Genomic DNA, 21,656 nt, shown 5'->3' with positions numbered 1-21,656 from the left:
CATAAGACTCGACTAACTCTAATAAACTGCACGACATTTTCAGTTTCATTTTATTTGTTTGTATTTGTTTTTTATTTGACACAATAAAAAAGGGTAAAATTAATAAATAAATATTTCAAAAGGCTAATTTATTTATATATTCAAAAATGTGTGATGTTATCTGTGATCTTTATGGGGGGAAAAAAGTACCATGAAAGAGAAAACTGCTGTGAGGCAAATTGAGGCAAAGTTAAGATTTTAAGATATATAGTAGTACAGAAATAAGGGGGCCTCAAATAATGTACAGTTAGCATTTGTAGCTACTTTGCTAACGTTTACTTATGATTTTTCTGACTTGCACTCAAATAAAGTTAATCAAGTTTTAATAAAGGAGGTAAAACAGAACCTTGTTTCTCTCAAAGTAGATCAACGCAAATGTGTCGGGTCACCGCTTGACTAACACTGAGCTAACGCTAAGCTAACTCAAGCTAACTTTGTTGCTTCTCTAAGGCGACCTCGTATGCCGCGTTCACGCCAAACGGTCACGTGCAAAGAGTAGACGCTAACTTCGCATCACTCGCTACGCACGTCATTCGCTTCACTCAATCCAAGAGTTGACATATTTGAACTTGAGCGGAAAAATTGGCGCGACGCAACGTCACAAAAGCCAATTAGCGCTGAGGTCATCCCGACGTCCTAACGCTCCAGTTGATGAGGCAGAGGTATTATTACCTTAGCCTGTTTAAAGAAAACATGTTTGACTTTTTTTGCTGGCGATCGAGTTAGATGAGAAGATTGTCACCACTTTTATGTGCACTCGATATAATGCCAATCGACTGCGGCCAGCTAGCTTAGCTCTGCAGAGACTGGAAAGAAAAATCTACCACCTCACACTTGTTTAATCCGTACAAAGTGTAAAGAAATATTGCCCTTGCAGATATAAAAAGGGTCCAAAACAGCTGTCTGACAGATTTCGTCACCTTTAAGCGAAGCCAGGTTAGCCGTTCCAAATTTTTATGTCAAGCTACAGATACACAACTGACTGTGGTGGCTTTAAATTTAGCGTGCAGACATGAGATTGGTATCTTAGGGGCCATGGGATGGAAAGCATGTTCAAATTCACTGCTCCTGTTTTGTATTCCTGATTTTCTTTTTTGGACACCACATCCCTGCCGTCACACCAGGAGTTTCCTCTTCATGGTCAGCCTGTAAATGATCTGGTAGCCATCGTCCCAGCCGTAGAGCTGTTTCTCCTCTGGGTTGTACTTCAGACTGGCGTGGGCCCCGTACCTCCGGGGGAAGTAGAGCAGGGGAGCCTCCTCGCTCACCGCCACGCCGTTGACATCAAACACACACTCGACCCGGGAGCGGCTGGCCAGGCGGGTGTTGTAAACGACGTAGACTGTCCCGCAGACCACGAAGGCCGCCTCCGCGTTCTCCCTCGGGCACCGGGTGTCCCAGATTTCCTCTATGTCGAGCGTGGCAGGGTCCATCTTCGCGAGGTGGATGTTCGGCTCGCCGTCGGCGTACAGGAGCCAGAGGCCCTCGTCATCTACCGCAAGGTCCGCAACGGTCTCGGGGTTGAGGTTGTAAACGGCGGCGCGGCCTTCCGCGGGGAACATGGCGATATCTGTCACCGAGCCACTGAGCAGGTCATATTTGACCACCTGCACGTCGGCATCGGCCTCCTGTTTTATGTAGTACAAATAGCCGTTATAAACAGCGCCGCCGGCACCGCTCCAGGCAAAGGGCAGCCTGATCGGCCTGCCGCCAGTGACTCCTGGCGAGCGGGACAAGTCCCGGACAGAGTTGAACTGGTAGACAACGTCTCCTGATGTGCCGTTAAGGAGGTACACCCGGGATGACCTGGGGTCTCTGGTCCACATCCCCTTGGGACCGCCCACTCTCTTCAGGATCTTCACTGATCTGATAGCAGAAATTATTTCCACACAGTCTGCAGAGAGAGAGAGAGAAAACAAAATGGTGAAGCATAGTGCTTTCAGCAATAAGTCTGTCCATCAAGGTTTCCCCTTTCACATTGCACATACAGTAAAAGCATTGCTAAGTGAAGGGAACTGCTGGTTCCTAAAGTGTTTTCCCAGATCATTTCCTTTCTAACCTTTTTTATAAGGAAATTCTCAATGTCAGAAACACAAGAGCTCCCCCAGAAAATCAAATGATCCTGCAGTTTGATATCGTGGCCACCACTTTTATTATTTCGGCTTCTTTTCTGTCCATCATTTTGGCATGGCAGATTTCTTTCTCTCTCTTTTTCACGGCAGACATTTTGACTTGTCAGTAGGAGGGCTGGTGATGGGCTGGCGACCTGTCCCGGGGTGTACCCCGCCTCTCGCCCCAACGTCAGCTGGGATTGACTCCAATACCATTTACAACGGGCAGAGTTTTGAGGTAATGTGTAAATGGCACACAAAACCGCTAGACTAATTCAATTTCATGCAGTGAAGTCACGAATCCTGGCGATTCAGAATCACTTGAGCTGTAGATAACTATTACTGAATAATAGCTAAGGTTATCTAACTTATACAAATTTTAATGGCATAGAGAAAATTTAAAACGTATTAGGGGCAATAAAGCCACTTAATAGGAATTGAAAAAAATAGGGACATTTTATGTTAGGGAACTGAATACTGGGTGGGAAAAAGTAGCATCCAGGTGCTAGATCTCCGATTACGTGTCTATCAATTGTGGAAACATTGCGAGAGCTGCAACAGTTAATCAATTAATCGATTACTAATCGACTACTAATTTAATGGCCAACTATTTTGATGATCTTTTAATCGGTTCAAATAGTTTTTATGGGAAAATAGTCCAAATTCTCTGATTTGATCTTCTTAAATGTGAATATTTTCTGGTTTCTTTGCTCCTCTATGACAATAAACTGAATATCTTGGGTGTGTGAACAAAACAGAACATCATCTTGGGGATTAGGGAAACACCATCTTAAGTTTTCACAATTTTGTGACATTTTATGGACCAAACGACTAATCCAGAAAATAATCGACGATTAATCAATTATGACAATAATCGTTAGTTGCAGCCCTAAACGTTACAATTATTACAAAATAACAATTTACATTTCAATCCCCTGTCCCAATTATTTCCATTAGCATGCTGCAGTAAAATGTTTTGCATGCCTGACATTTCAAAAAACTCAGAGCCGCCTGCAGCGGTCAGAATATGGGCTTTCCAAATCCAAATCCAAAACCCAAACCGGTCAAGGGGGAAATTGGACACAAAGACTCCTAATGAGAGGGAGTATTGCAGCAAACACGACAGCATGAAGATGCTCCCTGTAAGAGACGTCCGACTGATCCTGCGCTTTCACTGAAAAACACGCGGACAAGGGACTCGCCCCAGATGTGTCCCGCGGCAAAAATTAGCATTACGCCTCGCAAATCTGACCCGCTGACCCCGCAATGCAGCTAGGTTTGTTTTGGGTCGCTTCACCGACACTCACAATGGCTCACTGTGTGCCGACCGCACTCGTGCGAAACGCGAGATCGGAGACTGACGCCGACGACCTCAGGGCGGTTTCCTGCTCCTGCCCTCTGCAGACTCGCAGCTCCAGATTGCACGGGGGACCTCACACAGAGAAACTAATAGAGGAGCCTTTTTATTCTGCAGTGTGCTATTATCCCGCTTGAGGAGTCAGACTGCGAGAAGCCGAACAGAGGCCTCGTGGTATTTCACTAGATAATTCCTGGATGCGTGCGTTATTGAGTGTTTCATTAAGACAGCAAGAATAACAAAGACGTCGACTTCTTTTTTCTCACTCGCATTGCAAGAAGAGGCCGTGTGAATGGCGCCAAAGTCATTTGATGATTTAGACATCAGGCGTTTGGCTTCAGGAACCAATTAAGTGGGAAAAAGAATATAGATCTGTTGCTCCATGTGCCGTCGGAGGGTCTGCTGAGTTTCACAAGAATTAAAATCTGAAAAAAAAAATCTGATTCTACAACTTTCCGCATCATGCTTCCAGGGGGTTATAATTTCCCTTTATTGCCTAAGTAAACGACTCAGTGCACCAGCTGCACTCCGGCAACGTCTGTGGCAGAACGCCCTTCGGATATAGAGATTATAATGACGAACCCTGTTCTCAAGAAGAAAAAAAAAGAGGGAGCAGCTCTGCTGAAATAAATCAGCAGCATCAAGCCACATTTCTCCTGGAAAACATGACTGTCCACTGACTCCGTTAAATGACTTGTAACAGCGCCGCGTTTGTTCCCCGTTTTTCCAGCGGCATGGCTTTTTCCAAGACAGCGACTCGGCAAAAGGTTCGGTACGCCGCCCGGTGAGTTGTGTGACTCCACACAGACTGCAGGTTCTGGCGTCATGACAGACTAAACCAACGATGATGGGGACGTCGAGGCCGAAGTGGGGCTTTGCGATTTCCCCCTGCAGCTCACCGGAGACTCTGGAGGGCAGCTCCTCCCAGCCGTCGTCCTCCTCTTCCCCTCCTCTGCGCTCCTCCGGCCCCCAGACTCCCTGCTCCACCACCCTGTCGGCCGCGACCGCACAGGCCCGCGGCGAAGTCTGGCTCTCCACGTGGTCCATTTCCCGCTCCACTCGGTTCACCCGAAGCGCGGCTCCTTCCAGGTCTTTGAGCAGCGCGCCGTGCTCGCTCCGCAGCCCGTCCACGGTCTCGGCGGTCAGCTTTTTGAAATCCTGCACCTCTGCGTGGTAGCGACGGGACTGCTCGTGCCAAAACTGCATGCGGTCCTTTCGAGGGAAAAAAGGGGGGGGGATGAGAAAACAACAAGGGCTGTTATGTCCTGCAGGATGAGTTTATTACAAAGGTCACTTAGGCAGAAAAAAAACAAAACACTGTTGGCTTTGTTCAACCTTTTCGGCCCCTCTATCCCCACGGCTTGCGGGACTCTGCCGGTCCACACTGAAATATCTCAACCACTGTCGAGCAGATTGCCATGAGATTTTGTGACGACGTCCACGGCGACCGGAGAATCAATCCCTGGCGACCTTGACGATGCCTGAGGGTTGACATTTTGGGGATTTATTTGAATGTCTAAAAAGGAATTTGATGAAATCCTTTAGAGATATTTGTTCAACTACTCCTTTAAATATGGAAGATGGCGCTGGCCAAAAATGCCAAACTAGAGGCTTCAACGCTGCGGTTCACAAAACCGATGGGTGATGCCACGGTGGCCACCTTGGAATAACTGTTCCTGGTCGGAGTGTTTTCCTTGTCTTCTCGCTAAATTCGGCCGATGTTTGGTAAATGCGGCAACACGTGCACTATAACATCCACCTGCTGGCGTCGTCACTGCGAGGATATCCGGATGCTGACATCAGCATTCACCCCAAAGCACCGTTGGGCCTCGGTGCAGCCTCACAGAGCTGCTGGTTGTGTTGCCGAGCACGATCGACGTACGATTTCCAGATGCCTGTTCCAATCAGAACATCATCACGCGATCACCAGATGGGAAGAACGGCGCGGCGTCTCTCGGCGTGATGATGGACACGGTCAGAGTGACAGGTGAATATTTCAGAGCGAGATGTAATAACTGACGGCTGCTCCTTCTGTCTTCGTCCGCCTCGCTTTTCATTTCCCCCCCCCGCGCCGTGCTCCGCCGCAGGCCTGTGGTCAAATAGCAATGGAAGTTCAATGAAAACCTGCTGATGAATTGCTGCTTTTCGTATCAGTGCCGCAGTCGAGGCGGCCCATTGAAATTGAGACAGGGGTAGGAAGCCACGGGGGGGGGCGGGGGGGCGCAGAGAGCTGGATTTAGCTGTAAATAGATGCTTCATTTCATGCGGATTACAGTTTTGTGATTGTCATTTTTTTGGCATCGCAGCTGCACAGTTGATGAAAAAGAAAATTAGGGCGGAAAATGTGCTGCAGAAATTTGAATTAAGAGTTCACTTAAACGACTCCCCGAGGCCACCAAACATGGAACCCCCCTTGCATTTCCTGACAACACTCACCTTCAGCCAAATGCAATGTCCTCGGCGTCTTTCGTGACGGCAGCGTACCGCTGCTTTGTGAACAACAACAACAACAGCAGCACTAAACTCGCAGTCATTTCACTCCGTCCCCCGAGGCGCGTTGCTGTAAAAACAGATTCATTCCGAACTTCGCCGAAACACATCTTTCTATTAGTCTGTCGGGACGTCGGATGCCCGCGCAGTGAAAAGGTTGGTCTTGTACTCGTTACTGGTGTGTCGTTGTCTGACACGCTGACAAAAAAACAAACCATAATGCTGTTGAACAGAAGCTGCGTGTTGCATGAGAGAGGAGAGGCCCCGCGTGCACCAGCTGATATTGCGCCCAGAGGCCCCTGCAAAGTTGATGAGCTGGGCAGAGATTGCATTAATTGGACGGCGTTGGTTGAGACGTCAAATTCAAATCAAAGGAGGAGGCGGTGGCCGCCGGGAACTGGAAAATGGGCACCTCGTGTTTCTAACTAGTTACTTATGGAGAGATGTGTGCTGCCACTATATGTAGGAAATAAGCAGCACGTCGATCGATCAGATGTCAGTCATTTGAAAGGAGGACGGCTTCTTACCTCAATCGCCAACAACCTGTTCTCCAGATAATCCATCAGGCCCTGGTAGTAATACTGGGCTCCCGTCAAAGCCCAGGCTGCGGAAACAAGGAGGACCAAGACCGGCCTCATTGCGAGCGGATTAATGCGACAGCTGAGCTCCTTTGCGCGTCCAGACTTTTTAAAGTCCTCTCCAGGTTCTTTCCTGCCTTGATGGGATCCCCCTGCACAAGTGTCCCCCGGAGCTTCGCACGACCTATGAACACCGGTAAAAAAGTTCAGCTACATGTGTAAAGAGGTGAGAAGGATAGAGAGAGAGAGAGAGAGAGAGAGAGAGAGAGAGAGTGTGTAGGAGGCCGCTCAGAGTTTCCAATTCTTTGACCGCTCTCACTTTGCTGGAATGTTTTCACAAACTTTCAGGGAGGAGCCTCTTGCCCCTTGCTGTCCCTAAAAAAAAAAGAGGAAATGAATGAATGTGCTGCACTAATGTTGTGTGCACACTCTGTACACACTGTCTCCGGCCGCGTCGGCCGGGATTATACTGTAGCACAAACTGAACATAACTAAGGACTCATTTCAGACAACGCAGATTTGTTTATCACTGAACACTCAAGTTTCAAGCAATTAGAATGGGAGAGCGGTTTTACATATCAGGATACAGTGTATAAGTCATATGCAGCTTCGTGATGAAACGCGATCACTCTCATTACTGCAGGCCACAGCAGTTACAGTATTAATCGGGTTACTTCACAGGGACAGTGCACATTAATAAGCATTGCCGCGGATGAAGAATTAACTAAGAGGTTATATTTCACATATACGGTCCCTCGATAAATGTGACCATGAAAGCAGAGTATGAGAATTAAATTACCATTACAGCTATTTGCCGTTTACATAAACATGGGGGGCAATAATGAAATCAAGTGGATATTTATGTTATTAAAAAAACATCACTCAAGACCACAGAAGCACATGATACACAACATCTATAACAGCTAATTATACGTCTACACGCAGTGAAAGAGGGACTCGTGTTATTAGAAATATGGAAATGTAGACTCTCCATCATCAGGTCAAAATTATAAATTCATACCAGAGTTTGTTTTTTGACCAAACACCTGCAGAAACTAATGACATGTCCCTTAGCCTCAGGCGTGTTTAGTGCTAATTAGTAAATAATAGCATGCGTTCAAACAAATGTGGTCAACACACTAAGAAGTCCTGGTATAAAAGTAAAAAATAGATATTAAAAAGGTGGGTGGAGGAGGGATCAGGTAAGGACCAGATTATGGAGAAAATGAGGGAATGTGGAAAAGGTGAGCGGTTGACTGAGGGGCCGGGGTTACTGCAGGGCAAGTGGAAGTGACATGATAAGACAATAGTGAATCATGGGAAAAAAGGAAGAAGTGTGTACCGCTGCAAGTGTAGCTGTGAAACTGTCGTGTGCGTGTTTCTGAAACGATGATCAAATACAGAGGAGCAGAAGCAAAATATGCGTTTTGGGGTCCGACGATGCATTTGGATCATCATGTGAACAGGGAGTATATATAACAAACTTTATTGTTACCTATTGGGCCACATAGAGAAGAGTGCTCACATTCATGCTGCCTTCAAGCAGCATGGGAATTACGGTAAATACGACTCGCCGTCTTGGAAATTACACACGAACGCCCCCAATCGAGTCGTAATTCGGGGTCAGAAACTCTGAGATCATTTTAGGGCTGCAACTCACAATTGTTTTCATAATCGCTCAATCTGTCTATTTTTTTCTTGATTAATCGATCAGTTGTTTGCTCCATAAAATATCAGAAAATGGTGAAAATTGGTGATTGTGTCTGCCCAAAACCCCAGGATGATGTTTTGTTTTGTCCACACACCAAAGATATTTAATTTACTGTGACAGAGGAGCAAAGAAACCAGAAAATATTCACGTTTCAGGTGATGACATCAGAGAATTTTGACCTTTTTTTTCATAAAAAACTACTTGAACCGATTAATCGATTTATCAAAATAGCAGGCGATTAATTTAGTAATCGATTAATCGATAAACCGTTGCAGCTCGAGATAATTTTGATACCCGAGTTCCAGAGTTGGGCGACCAGAACCTTTCAACGTGGCGGAGAAGATGACAGATTCGGTGAAGGACGATACGTAATTCTGTATTTTTAACAGTGCATCAAGTGTTACCTGTTAGCTCGCGTACATCATTTAAATCTGTAACCTATGCACACTTACCTCGATGTAGACCAATGCCATTTATTGTTCTGTCCATGACAAATGGACTCTAGTCTGCTAGGCACGGTGCAAAGTTATTACATGAGCCATTTTTTCAATTCGTTCCGACAACAAATCACTTGGACATGACATTGTTGAATTAGGATAATTCCGCCTGGCACGTGAAGGCAGCATTAAAGTCAATATGTCAATATATTTTCTGTTCTTTATACTGTGAAAAGCCTCTATTTGTGACGAACAAACGCTCTGTGTTTTTCACAGAAGGTAAATGGGTGCTATAAGATCAGTGAGAAAAATTGAGACATACGTGAGACATAAAGGAATTTCTGAAACTGCATATGCATATACATATTTAGTCTTGTAGGAAAAGTTGAGTGTAAATGTTGTGTGTAAACACACACTGCATCAGCAGAACTAATATGAAGTTGCTAAAGAAATCTGGAGAAACCAGAAAATTGTTTAACTGTTAGTTAGAAGTTAAGTAGAAAACATTTTACAGTAGTGCATTTACTCCATTAAAACAAGAGTCAGACATTTATGGCTTCAGTGGTTCCACGCAAGTTGATCTCTTATTGGTTCGTACATACAGTATAACCCCGCACACACACACACACACACACACACACACACACATTGACAGTTCAAATTAGTCAATAACACTTTGTTGCTTTCTCAAGCGAGCGAGCAGCGTTAGGCTGCGGATTTTTGTCCTCGCTGCGGAGGAAACATGAGGCATGAGGGTGCGATTACACAGGCAATCACTCCGACTGACAACGCATGACCCCCTCACCGCAGAGGAGGGCGTCGGAACTTCTGGGGGTCAAGACTGAGGCAAAGTTTTAAAGAAGAAGCGGGGAACATTTAGGAAATGTATTAAAACTCTCATGTAAAGTTCTGGTTCTGTGTAATAATAAATTATATTACGGAAGAGTATTAATGTGAATAAACAGTTAATAAATCTTTTCTATCACACTGAAAGGATTTGTTCACATGTAATCATCTACTAAGGAATATGGTGACAGCTAGCTTTGTTGTTTAAGCAAATTTGTACCAGAGTTGTAGCGCGAGTATGCTTTTCAAAGCCACATCACCATGGCAACCTGAGAGATCACAGTCATGGAATGTTGAGCAATGAAACTCACCCATGAACCTATAAATGGGGGGTGGTAGATGACTTTCTGCCAACAGCAGCTGAAGAAAAGAGTAAGAAGACGCCACAAGAGTCACTCACACTGTCAGCGGAGAACAACACAAGCATGGAGCCCACAGTACCTGGAGGCACAAAGAAGATGACCTATGCCGAAATGTTTGCGAGAGTTCGCGATTGGTGTGAACGATCCACCGTGGAGAGTAAAAGGATCAGACCCACCGACAGACAAAAGAGGCCCTATTGTGAAGTTTCACAGGATGGCACGAGTACCCTGGTGAGACCCCCCCAGAGGATGAAAGTGACCACAGGTGCAGACACTGTCTGCGAAAATCAAATCAAGCGCGCAACACGCACGGTCCGAGCACCGCCTCACGAGACAAAAGTGTGGTCCTGCTGGCCAGAGAGCAGCTCCGTGGAGAGTGGGAGGTTCACATTGTGTACAGAACCAAAAAGGCCCAATGTTGAAGCTTCACAGGGTGCTCCAAGTATCCCAGAGAGACCCTCCCAGGGGGGGAAGATGACCATTGATGCAGAGGAGAAAGGCCCGGAAAATGGAAAGAGCTCCCAGAGATCTCCAGGTAAGCTGAAACTCTTAGTTTTGTTTAAATCAGCGCTGGACACTGTTACCGTTTGCCACTTTCTTTGTTGCTCTTACTCTTCTTTTTTCTCATTATTTCATTCAGATCTTGTTTTGTTCTCTATTCAAGTCTTTGATCTCTTTCTAAATGCGTATTGTAATGTCTTAGGTTGCTTTTACAACCTATCATGGTGCCTTTTACATATTTTGTATTAAGCATTTTGTGTTGCCTTTTTTGCTGTTGAGATGTGCAGTACAATTGTACTTTGCCTTGTCTTGCCCAGTGACGCCACCAAGCACCTCTGCAGAGGATCCTTCACCTGTGACCCAGGTCCAGTCACAGAGGACGGAAGAGATGGCCTCAAGGTTTGTATTATACCATCTCACCATGCCTGCACAATGCATAAGCAAAAAAAATGATACTGAACCTTTGTGATATTGCTATTAATGGAAATTATTCTTCATGTTTCATTTCCCAGCTGCAGGAAAGGGAAGAAAAACGTCCAGACGATCTGGATCATCGGGTCAAGCTACATTCGGCGCGGGGAGGAAGCAGCAAATGAGATTTTCGGAGAGAATTTAGGACTCAATGCCAAAGTTGAGTGGTTCAGCAAAGGAAGCCTGCGCTGGAGCGGTGTCCTTCCCCTCTTCTATGGCGCGTTGTCCACACGGAGTCCCCCTGACATTCTGGTTGTCCACGCTGGCGGCAACGATCTGGGACTCGTGCAGGCCGAGACACTCGCGGCTGAAATGAACAGGGACTTGGTGCAGCTCCACAGAGACTTTCCCTCGATGAGGATTTCCTTCTCCAGCATCAACGAGAGGCAAGTGTGGCGCTACGGTCAGCCCGGGCAGATAAACACAGACAGGTTGACGGTCACGTATCTGATCACAAAGGCTGTTGACCACTTTGGCGGTGAAGTTATTCAACATCCCCATCTGAGGTATTTCGACAGAAGCACATATCTCCAGGATGGAGTGCAGTACTCCAAGAAAGGAAACACTATCTTTCTGTCAAAGATCCGTGTTCACCTACAGAGGATCCTTCAGATTTCTGCCCTTTATCTAGCTCCAAAGTTTGTGGCATGTCCTAACCCTCATCATAATCCCCTCACCCTAACCCCCTAACCCTGACCTAATACAAAATGTTGGTCTAAGGACCGCAGCGTGTTGGCAACATCAGGGCTTTGTTGTAAAGTTAGTAAATGTTAAAAATGTTTATGTCTCTGTGTCAGCACTAAATAAATTGATAAAAATGAAAATGAAAAATTCATCAATTCCATATTATGATGAATTTATTGTTTTATTGATTTGCCGAGAAACTTAAGGCTGAAAGCTTTGGAAGATCTCTGCAATCTTTACAGGTTAAAATTGTTGTCCCACGACTATTTAGTTCAAAAGCTGAATTTTTTTTTTCACTTGCCTGTAAATAATGCGCAAATATACTCATATGAATCTTTTGTATCACACTGAAAGGATTTGTTAACGTGTATATATATATTTGTGGCAGCTAAGTTTTAATGATTCATGAATTATTTGTTGATCGTTTTGTTAAAATGTCCAAGTTCATTATAAACGACTCATACGGTTATTAAATTCTACAAATGTTACTGTAAGGGCTTCCATTGACTTTTGGTGCATTCTGGTTTGTTAAATAAAGAGAAAAGGCTTGTGCTCTCTTTCTTGTTCTGTGTAAATGAATTTGTACCAGAGTTGTACCACAAGTTACTTCTGTAGCTCCATGCCCTTTTCGCAGGTCCCTGCTTGGAAATGAAATAAAAATAATAAAAATAGTACATCTCTGCAACTACATGAATAATCTTAATATCACTATAAAGGAAACACTTGTGAGATTTCTGCAGAGGTGTAAAAAAATATCCCCTATGCAATAATTCAGATGAAGCCCATTCCTCTTGAAAACCATAGAACAGCATCAGAACATAATCTGTGCCAAATCTGGTGCTGATCAAGTGAAGCAGAGCAAAGTTACCGGCTTTAGTAGGGACACGGTCAGGCAGATGTTCCATGTGAGGTTTTTGTTTTTTTAAACACAGAGGGGTGCTCATCTGTCTCTTAAAAAACGATCTTTGTAGTGCGGCACAATGCTACATCGGCAGGGCTACAGCTCAACAGCCCATTGGTCAATCTGAATGATTGACGAGTCTATCGAACCGTCAGAGCCAGCAGAATCGACGGACCGCCTCCAAACCCGTGTCAACAACACCCGTTCGCTAACTATGAGGAAGCGAACCAACTGTGACGAATGTGATTGGTCGAAGCCTTTGCGCTAGCTAGCTTGCTAGCGGGAGCGGATTTATGGATCAAAAGTTATCATGACAAAACATCAAAGGTAAGACATAACTTATGTATGTCGCTGACGCTGTTTGACATGAACCTTTTTTTCTTCTTCGGCTGCTTGTGCGATGACGGTTGGTCGTAGAGTGATTAGAAACACACCGCTGGAATCTGTGGAGTCCGTGCTTTGCTACGACGTGTAGCTTGTCGTGTTAGCAACCGCGGTCAAGTTGGTTTTAAGTTACAAAATAATTTTTTTCAATAGCCTCCATGTCATGTGACCCCGTGACTCCAAACAAGGATCAAATTGTATTACTAAACTGGACTAATAAAACACACCTTTTATTGTATTTCAGTACTGCCTCCATTTTATATGAATATTAATATGGTAAAATTATGGTTTTCTTTCAATAGCTTCCATGTCATGTGACCCAAACACTCCAAACCGTATGAAATGGTATTACTTGTATTGGACTAATAAAGCACAACTTATTTTATTGTATTCAAGTGCTGCCTCAATTTTATATGAATATTAATATGGCAAAAATATGGTTAGCATGAAATATCACGACAGTCATATGTGGACATACCGGACATGTACAGTTACCATGTTTATGCAAAGTTTGTGGCGCGTCCTAACCCTGATTTTAACCTCTAACCCTGGCCTAATACAAAATGTTGGTCTCCGGACAGCAGCCACTGGGCAACATCAAGACTTCCAAAGTTTTATAAATGTTAAAGTTTCTCTGTATATGTGTGTCGGCACTAAATATATTGATTGAACAGTATTTTGTATTTTGTAAGTTGCTGCAGAATAAGTTTAAGTATTAGTTTTTAGTATTTTAGTTTTTACATTAGCAGCTTTTAAAATGATTGTGGAGTGAATCTTTAAAACGACCACATACGTGAAACAAATCACAAAGTCAGAAAAGTTCCAGCTTGTTGCTGTATGATGATCATCGTCTTCTGATTAAGGGCCGGTCGTGTGATCATGCTCTTCTTTGATTTTCTCCTGCCCACCCTGTCATCTCACATCGAGTCCTGAACTGAACCGCAACCAACCGCCGCATCTATTTTTATGCCTGCAGACAGCGGACCAGCCTGTGAGTGTCGTCATGGTAACAAAGTGCCGTATGGCTGCTTTTGGAATTGAAATGGGCAACCTGGAGTTTGATCTAATCTGGAACACATTGCCTGTCTGGAACCAGGAGGCGAGGGGGCACTGACAGGCCAATGGCTGCAAAATCGTGTGTGCGTGCGTGCGTGTGTGCGCGTGTGCGCGTGTGCCCCAGAGGCTTTGTTCAATCACAGTTTCTGACTCATGTGAGTAATTACACTTATCCAACCCCCCTTGATTTTTTTCTAAATCAATTTGAAGCATACGTCTCATGCTGCCTGCCACTCAATGTGGATATTTTAAAATCTATTATTAATTACCCGGCTTAATTTGCACCATTGAGCAGTGTGATGTGATCAAAACGGCAAAGCATCATTCAAGATTCATTATCTTCTACTAAGCAGCATAATATTGCAGTCTCATAACCTTTTTAGCTCGGGCCGAAATGGTGTGACTGATGCTCAGATGTTTGTTCAGGATCGGGTATCACTGATTTAACTCGAGGGGAAGAAAGACAGAAATGTCCTGTTGCAAGATTTACACTAAACCCAATGTTGCGCTCAGTTTATCCACGAGATGGCAGTATCTGTCTTCATGTGAAGTCAGTAGTGAACTGTTAAAGTATCATGTCCTCTACTTAGGCTAAGTAACAATACAACAGTAATCCATTACAAGTAAAAAAAAAACTAAAAAAAAACATTTAAAATCTTTCATCATTCATTTATTTTATTTTTTCATTTATTTTGATCACACTTTTGTCCAAAGAGACGTACAATCGTCGATATTTTTGACTCATATCACAGGTATGCAGGTAGCATTAAGGGCCCACACTTCTTGCCACGCCCTGGTCGGGTATCGAACCTCAACCCTTTGTTCCAAAGTCAGTGGTGTAAACCACTAGGCTTTAACAGGTGTATCACGGACAAAATGTAATGAAAGAATCAAAAGTAAAATACTTTTAACAATTTTGCATTGTTAAATATGAAAGTAAACCTTTTGTTAGTTTTAACATTTATTAAGATGATTGTCTCTTGCATACATTGTGTAATCAACCCTATATGCAATAAAGTATTTATAACCAAATGTAACTGAACGTCAAGTTGGTAAAACAATGTTAAGTTGGGGGGGGGGTGGGGGTGGGGGTTTTGCTGTAAAAGAGATTTGGTGTCTCCAGACACGACCGAACGGTTCAATCAGAAATATTATTAAAATAGAATATAGATCTTTAATGATCAGTCCTTAGGGATGGATTGAACGGACATTACCATTGGATAATGTTACATACAGCTGACACTCTAATAAATCATATTTAGTGTATAAACACTTCATAAATGGTTTACACAATATAGTGTAGTTGTGAGGAAATGTTAGATGTTTATTAATGTACAGTATTTGTCAACAGTTAGAATTATTGTTTATTCTACCAAGACATATTTCACAGCTGTGTTTTACTATATTGTTGTGCATTATCTGTTCAAAAACCAGCCTCTGTTTATAGCTGCTCCACAGGAGGAGTTATAGTTGCTTACATTTACACTTTTACATTATTATGACTTTATTATACCTTGTTATAAATCATCTTTTATACATTAAGCGGAATGCAGCAATCTGGATTGTTTAAATCTGAATTGCAACTTTATTAGTTCCTTGATTATGAATGTGTCTTGTGTGTGTGTGTGTTGTGCGTGTGCATGACAGAGTGCAGAGGATCTTGTGTAATCTCGTGTGTTTGCCTTCACACCAGGCGTCGGGAGCCAGCCATAAAAACCTCTTCCCTCCGCAACTAAACAAAAAAAAGGCCAAACCCCCGTAAAGGCAACATTTTTTATTACCCTTTCGTATTGATTGAGAGGGTCAGAGAACGCAGCAGTCCGGTGCCAGGTCGTATAAAAAGTGCAAGACCCAATGGGTGCAGCGACGTAAATCCTTTAGTCCCTTGTAAATAGCTTTAATACACCCGAGGCGCCAAATCACTTGACCTGCGTTAGCCCTGCCGTTCGGGGGCTTTCTGGCTGACTGAGCAGCATGGAGCCAGCCCTTCTCCTCCCACTCTCCGGCTGTCAGTCCAGGTAAAAGTCAAGGCCTTGTTAGTGACACACATGGCTCCAAAACCTTCACTGCGTCTCCTGTATCTAATCATCCACTGGGAGCCACGTTTTTTGGATAGGGGTTTTTTCTCTAGATTTCTTTAATTATTGCAAGAATCTGCAGTAGAAATGTAATAACAAAATGTGCATTTATGTTTTTTGGGCCAACTCACATTCCTGGGGAATTTCAGTCAGCGTCAGTATTTCACATTCATCTATCAGCCTGTTGTGTGCTCGTCAAGTAGCAAAGTCGCCGTGACGCCACCCGTTGGTTTTTGAACTGGCGCTTTGAAGCCTCAAGTTACGCATTTTGACCAGAGCCATGTTGTTTTTCTGTCGAAAAAACCCCCCGACATGTTTCTTCCACTGTGTGCCCACTTACACCTGCAACCGTGCACCGATTGGATGGTACCAGCTGTCCATCACACTGTATCCACACTGTGCTTTAATCTTCTCTTGGACTCTAAATAACACTTGTAGCGTTAATTAGAACGTGAGCAGTTTTCGCAAAAACATGCCTTATTGAACAAAATCCTTAAGACCACATTGGGGGGAGGAGGTCGGACTATATCCAAGCCAGTGCAGCATCTCTCATCTTTGCTCACTAATCCAACGTTGCATTCAGTCTATTTTTGGGTGCCAGAAACTTCTTGTTCTGTGCTTTGCAGATGCTGAGGCTTTAAAAGCCACTTTGCATCACGTACAGCTCACACACTGCCAACGCTGCATCGTTACGGTAACCCGGGAGGGCGGCGGCGACGACTGAAGACGCTGCTTTTCTGTAACCAACCACCAATACATTTCGATTGCAACCGATTCATTTTCCATTCATGTCTATTTAAGGTCAAAGCAGTGCTGGATCCCAGTGTTTGTGTTGTTGGCCACATAATCTCGGAATGATAACAGCTTAGTGTGACGAGGAACCGTCTTTGGGAACATCCACAAAACAGTCAGTGAGTCATGTAACTGCCAGGAATTGTGAAATGTTTTGAGGTGTGAGGTGTAATCCATGCCAGATTTATAAAGGTATGTATTATTTACACACGCCGCATACCCACAACACATAGGAGTGTCTAGTTTTGCATAGTGGGGCCTCTTGAGGAAAAATTCTTTCAACGTGATATCTGAAGTAGGTGGAGTTCTGTAATGAAAACTGTCTCTCAACTCGAATTTTTCATTTCTCGCCGGCCTGACAGACGACATGCACTTGCTCGGGGTTGCTGAACAAGAAGGCTGCCTGAGGGGCTGCAGACAGCTGCTCAGAGGGGGAAAAACTCCTGACAAAGCCGCATTTATCCACGGTGGGTACCGCATTGGGAGCTTGACCGCTGGAAATAAAAAGACACAGTATGTGAGAGAGCATAACCAAGGAAATGCCGTCACAGCCAGTTGTCGCTGGGCAGGAGCACACAGCTGTTCGCCACACTCCGGCTCGGTCCAGACGCTGCTCTCTGCCGGGCCCGCGGCCTGATGTTAACACGCACAAAACATGGCTGGGGCATCCAGACGCAGTTCAACTTCTCTGTCGCCGCCAGATGAGAGGCCCCAGCTCTGTGTCGAGTCAAGGAGTTAAAAGGACTGTCTTTAAAAACCTACTCACATTCACATGAGTGCATTGAAACTACTTTTGAAAGTTGCCATCATCCCTCTTCTTCATGCTGGACAGTAAGACATGGAGTGCAAAAGTATGTTCCACAGTTAGTCCTAAAGTTGCTGCAATTGATACTTTTAAATAATGACAAGGTATAAAAATTAAATTTGAAAAGGGGAGAGCGTCACTTGTAATTAAGAACCTACAGAGAATCACCACCCAAAGTATTTGCAGAGGTTCAGGTTATTGCTCAGTCCACAAACCCGCTGTTTTGCTTCACTCCATTGGCTCTCATCCCCTCATTTCCCGCCATAACCGGCAGATATATATACGACCCTGCGCATTAGACTTGGATTTAATCAGGTGGACACAAACATGACTCCAAATGAATCATCGTGGTGCTCCAGTTAGGTTTTGAACGTGAAGCCAATGCGGAAGTGCCTGAAGCCTATATCCTCTGGAATCACCAGCAGAGGGCGACTCCACCGGTTGTAAAAATGAATGTCTTTGCAGGTCTATGAAAAAATGACTCTACTTCTCACTTGATTTATAATGTCAGTAAACATTTTCCTGAGGAGTTTATGGTTCAATCTTTAGTTTTCTAAATACAGCATGATGTTCGTTTCTTAAATTATGCTCATATTTAAAGTAAAAGCGTGGATAAGGCGTGATTGACATCTAGTACTGTCGAATGGGTGCTGGTTGCAGGTGTAGGTGGAAGTGTAGTGGACGAGCTCTCAGTCAGGCCCCACCTCTCCAAATATGATTACCTCCAGTTTCAGAAGACCACGATCTTGGTCTTTGAGGCTTCAACAACGGCAGCTCACAAACCAATGGTTGACGTTGCGGCGGGTTTAGAATTGGTTTTAAGACACATTAAGGAGAGTTTGGTAAATCCGACTCGGAACAAAAAGTATTAAATAGAACATTTTATGACAAAAGTTATTATTGCATGAGGCCCAATGTTTCCTTGCTCACCTGTAGCAGAGTAACAAAGGGAGAGTGCATGTCTCCAATTGATCTTTCTCAGTAATAATATTTCTTCTCCCCCATCACTTCCACAGGAAGGGTGTTCGGAAGTGGTCCTTTAATGGCCAGTTTGAACATTCGGAATGATCACAACAAACTGTTGCAATACATGCGAGTACTGTTTTAAAACGGGTCATGAACCACTGAGGTCTACTTTCGGTTGTCGGAGCTGCCTTGAGTCAGTGCACCGCAGCCGCTCGCAATCACGTGCCTTGCGGAAATCACTTTATATTGCCTATACACACCCCGCGCACAAACCACTCCTCGAGCGCTGCATGCGTGTGCGACCCGAGCTCGTCCACATGACATGTTTCAGCATTGTTCTTGTTGCTGTCTCTGCCTGTGGAGCCGAGTGAGGAAACATAGCAGGAGGCGGTCTTGTGCATACCATTATCTCACAAAGCACTCATTACAGGAGTATCTCCCATATCCTCTATACCAGCAAAACATGTCGCCTCACGCTCTCCCGCCTCACTCTGAACACCGCGGCACTCAAACCCAAACGCTTCTTTGGCACAGGCCTCTGCTATAACCATGACTCACTTGAGTGAAATGCCTCAAACATTACACTTGCCAAATCATGAAGTGAACAGAAATGTATGCATGGGGCTCTGCCCTCTCTTCCTGTAAGAAGAAGGGGGGGGGGCAGCAAATTGCAACCCACCTGCGAGCCGCCTTTTCATCAAGACACATCGTCATATTTTGCCATCGTACCTCACGAGGACATCGATCTCATTTTCCGTAAATACCTGAGCAATAAATGTGAGGTAATAGTCTGTGGTCGGGAACATTAAATTACAGCTTCTGAAATTGCTCGAGTTCATTACGAAGGCGCTGCGCAATACGCTTCAACGCTGATTAGTGCGTAAACACGAGATCCGGGTACTTATCCTTGTGAAAATCACCACATTATCTGCCCCTACGTTTTGTTGGATGATCTGAGTGCATGTAAATGGGACATACTTCTTTTATAAGGTAATTATACGTTGCGAGGCTCCATGTCTGGATCAGTGAAAGTATGAAAGCGTCTTACCCTGAGATTTATCCGTAGTTGCTCTGTAATTACAGCGTGTCTCATACGAAAGCCCTCCAATACATTACCGTGACATCCATTGCATCACGTTAGGGTTAAAACCTGTGATCACGCTGATAAGCAGCTGCAATTAGCGACGGTGTGGTGTTTGCGAGATGGAAACAATTTACGAGAGTTACTGGACTTCAGTTGAATTAAATTCAAAATGTTGTAGGAAGCCCATTAGCTATTTTGTTTGCAGGTCCCGAGGGAGCCTCAGCCCGAAAAAAGCAGCGACGGAATCAATGCATCGCAGCAGACCGGAGCGGGGATGTGGACAGACGAGCTTGTCAGCAGCTGTTTCAGTCCGCTGCTCGGTGTGGATAAGCTCTGTCATGGCCTACCTAATGGTAATTGTTCAGAGCGGTGATAGCCCATCGTCTCGTCTGCACGCTGGTGTCTCAGGGGTTTGGAGTGGAGGCGACTGCGAAGGGACGAGAGCCAAGGGGGGAGGACGAGGGTTGTTACAGGGGAGACGAGATTTTCTAATTTCTTCCAGATTTGTTACAAGACATATGGATGTGTTGTCAGTAATATCTATAAAAGGAGGCAAGTAAGGGGCGGTATGAAAATTATTAGGGGGGAGAAGGTCAGAGAAGAGGAGATGGAGTTTTCTTTTCTTTTTGTTGCAGGAAGGGTGGTCTGCATTTTTTGGGGGGAGGCCAGGGGACGTTTTTTCTTTGTTTTCTCACCTCAGACTTTTATTGGAGTTCTGTTCCAGAAGTAATAAAACCCATTGACCTTTGTAATAATGCAACTTATTACAAATCAAACTCTGGAACATAACCTCGCTCGTCACGTAAGTTGCTCGGTTCTCGCCATAAATGAACACGGTAACTTAAAAAAAGGGGTTGCCACACAGGAATTGCTTAAAATCAGTATTTCTTTTTTAATATTTTTGGTACAACGGACATAATTTCCCATATAGTCTTCGATGTTAAGGCTGGACAGAGGAGGTTGATTCTCAGAGGGGCGAGAGTTTTGCGCTGTGACAGTAGTTTTTTGTACGTTCACAGAGTAAACATTTTGAAGTGTTTGTTTATAACAGTAAGTGCTGTCGTGGTTGTCTGTTTGCTGGTTTTTCAGCTTCAGTTTCCTAGAACATGGAAAATAAACTTCAGGAACATGTTGTTTTTTTGCAGTAAGAAATAAAAGCTGCTGCGTGAAGCGGCATTGAATTACAGAAGAACAAAGGTTTGCCTGGATGAGTTGCCAGGACTTTGTGTCTCTACAAGCTGAGGACTTTTCTCTTTTTGACCAACACAATCAAGTACTATGTCAATTTTGGGTAAAAAAACAAAACAAAAACCAGATAATATCGGATTTTCATGGGTTTAAGAGAAGTTCAAAGTCAGTGTGACTTTGTCCATTGCCTCTTATGATGACATAAGATGAACCAAAGACGAAACCACAGTTTAATAAGAACTCCGTGTGGGGCCTTGCTTCCATAAAATATCCAAAAAAGAATCAGCTTCAGTTCTCTTCAGCACCGTAATATTTTTTTGCTGCAGTCCTTAAGGTTGCAATACAAGGGGAGGAAAGAGGTAAAAGTGGGAGACGAGGGAGAATGAGAGGGAGGAAAAGTGTCAGGAAGAGAGAGAGAGAGATGGCATCTCAGACAGACTGTCTGGCTGCAGCGGGATCTCCAGCACTCAGCGTCATATGATTCTGGGGTCAGAGGTTATCCCCACTGATGAATATCGGGCCATGCCTCGTCCCCCTTCACAGAAGAAAGGGAGTTGTTTTCACTCCCTGGGTCTGGAAAGTTTATTTCAGGAATCCATCCTGCCGGCACGAGACTGTAAACCTGTCTCAAGGCAGAAGAGTTACGTCCACAAATATTACTTTTCTTTTTTTTCTAGGTTTTATCAGCTTGCAAAAACATCTAGTGATGCTCTTTCTCATTCAGATGCATCTGTGGGTGTAATTGCACGGCAGTGGGGGGAAAAGGAAAGTACAGTACATACTGTTAGTGTGTATGTAAACATACATCCCTGGGA

General features: G+C 44.3%; 2 protein-coding genes and 1 long non-coding RNA gene across 5 annotated transcripts; 2 read left to right on the top strand and 1 right to left on the bottom strand.

The window, feature by feature from the left end:
- Positions 1-64: 64 nt before the first annotated feature.
- On the bottom strand, positions 65-12,711 carry olfml3a (olfactomedin-like 3a). 3 transcript variants are annotated; one of them, XM_035644407.2, is made up of 5 exons: positions 12,456-12,711; positions 6,895-6,950; positions 6,525-6,759; positions 4,407-4,719; positions 65-1,933 (listed from the first exon to the last, which is right to left on the bottom strand). In XM_035644407.2, the coding sequence occupies exons 3-5, from the start codon at positions 6,633-6,635 to the stop codon at positions 1,155-1,157; spliced, it is 1,203 nt and encodes a 400-aa protein (XP_035500300.2). In that variant the 5' UTR covers positions 6,636-6,759; positions 6,895-6,950; positions 12,456-12,711; the 3' UTR covers positions 65-1,154. The 3 variants fall into 3 exon arrangements, with proteins under 3 accessions (XP_035500300.2, XP_035500302.2, XP_035500303.2); XM_035644409.2 differs by lacking the exon at positions 6,895-6,950; XM_035644410.2 differs by lacking the exons at positions 6,525-6,759; positions 6,895-6,950; positions 12,456-12,711 and adding an exon at positions 4,843-5,399.
- Positions 9,866-12,144, top strand: LOC118316518. Its single transcript, XM_035644411.2, has 3 exons — positions 9,866-10,466; positions 10,750-10,831; positions 10,945-12,144. The coding sequence occupies exons 1-3, from the start codon at positions 9,995-9,997 to the stop codon at positions 11,591-11,593; spliced, it is 1,203 nt and encodes a 400-aa protein (XP_035500304.1). The 5' UTR covers positions 9,866-9,994; the 3' UTR covers positions 11,594-12,144.
- On the top strand, positions 12,690-20,815 carry LOC118316521. The gene is made up of 3 exons (XR_004795216.2): positions 12,690-12,815; positions 17,161-17,265; positions 19,859-20,815. It is a non-coding gene; the product is annotated as an uncharacterized LOC118316521 (long non-coding RNA).
- Positions 20,816-21,656: the final 841 nt, after the last annotated feature.

This window comes from Scophthalmus maximus, chromosome 3 (genome assembly GCF_022379125.1).
Source record: "Scophthalmus maximus strain ysfricsl-2021 chromosome 3, ASM2237912v1, whole genome shotgun sequence".
Lineage (NCBI taxonomy): Eukaryota > Metazoa > Chordata > Actinopteri > Pleuronectiformes > Scophthalmidae > Scophthalmus > Scophthalmus maximus.
This window is presented reverse-complemented; position numbering and strand designations above follow the sequence as displayed.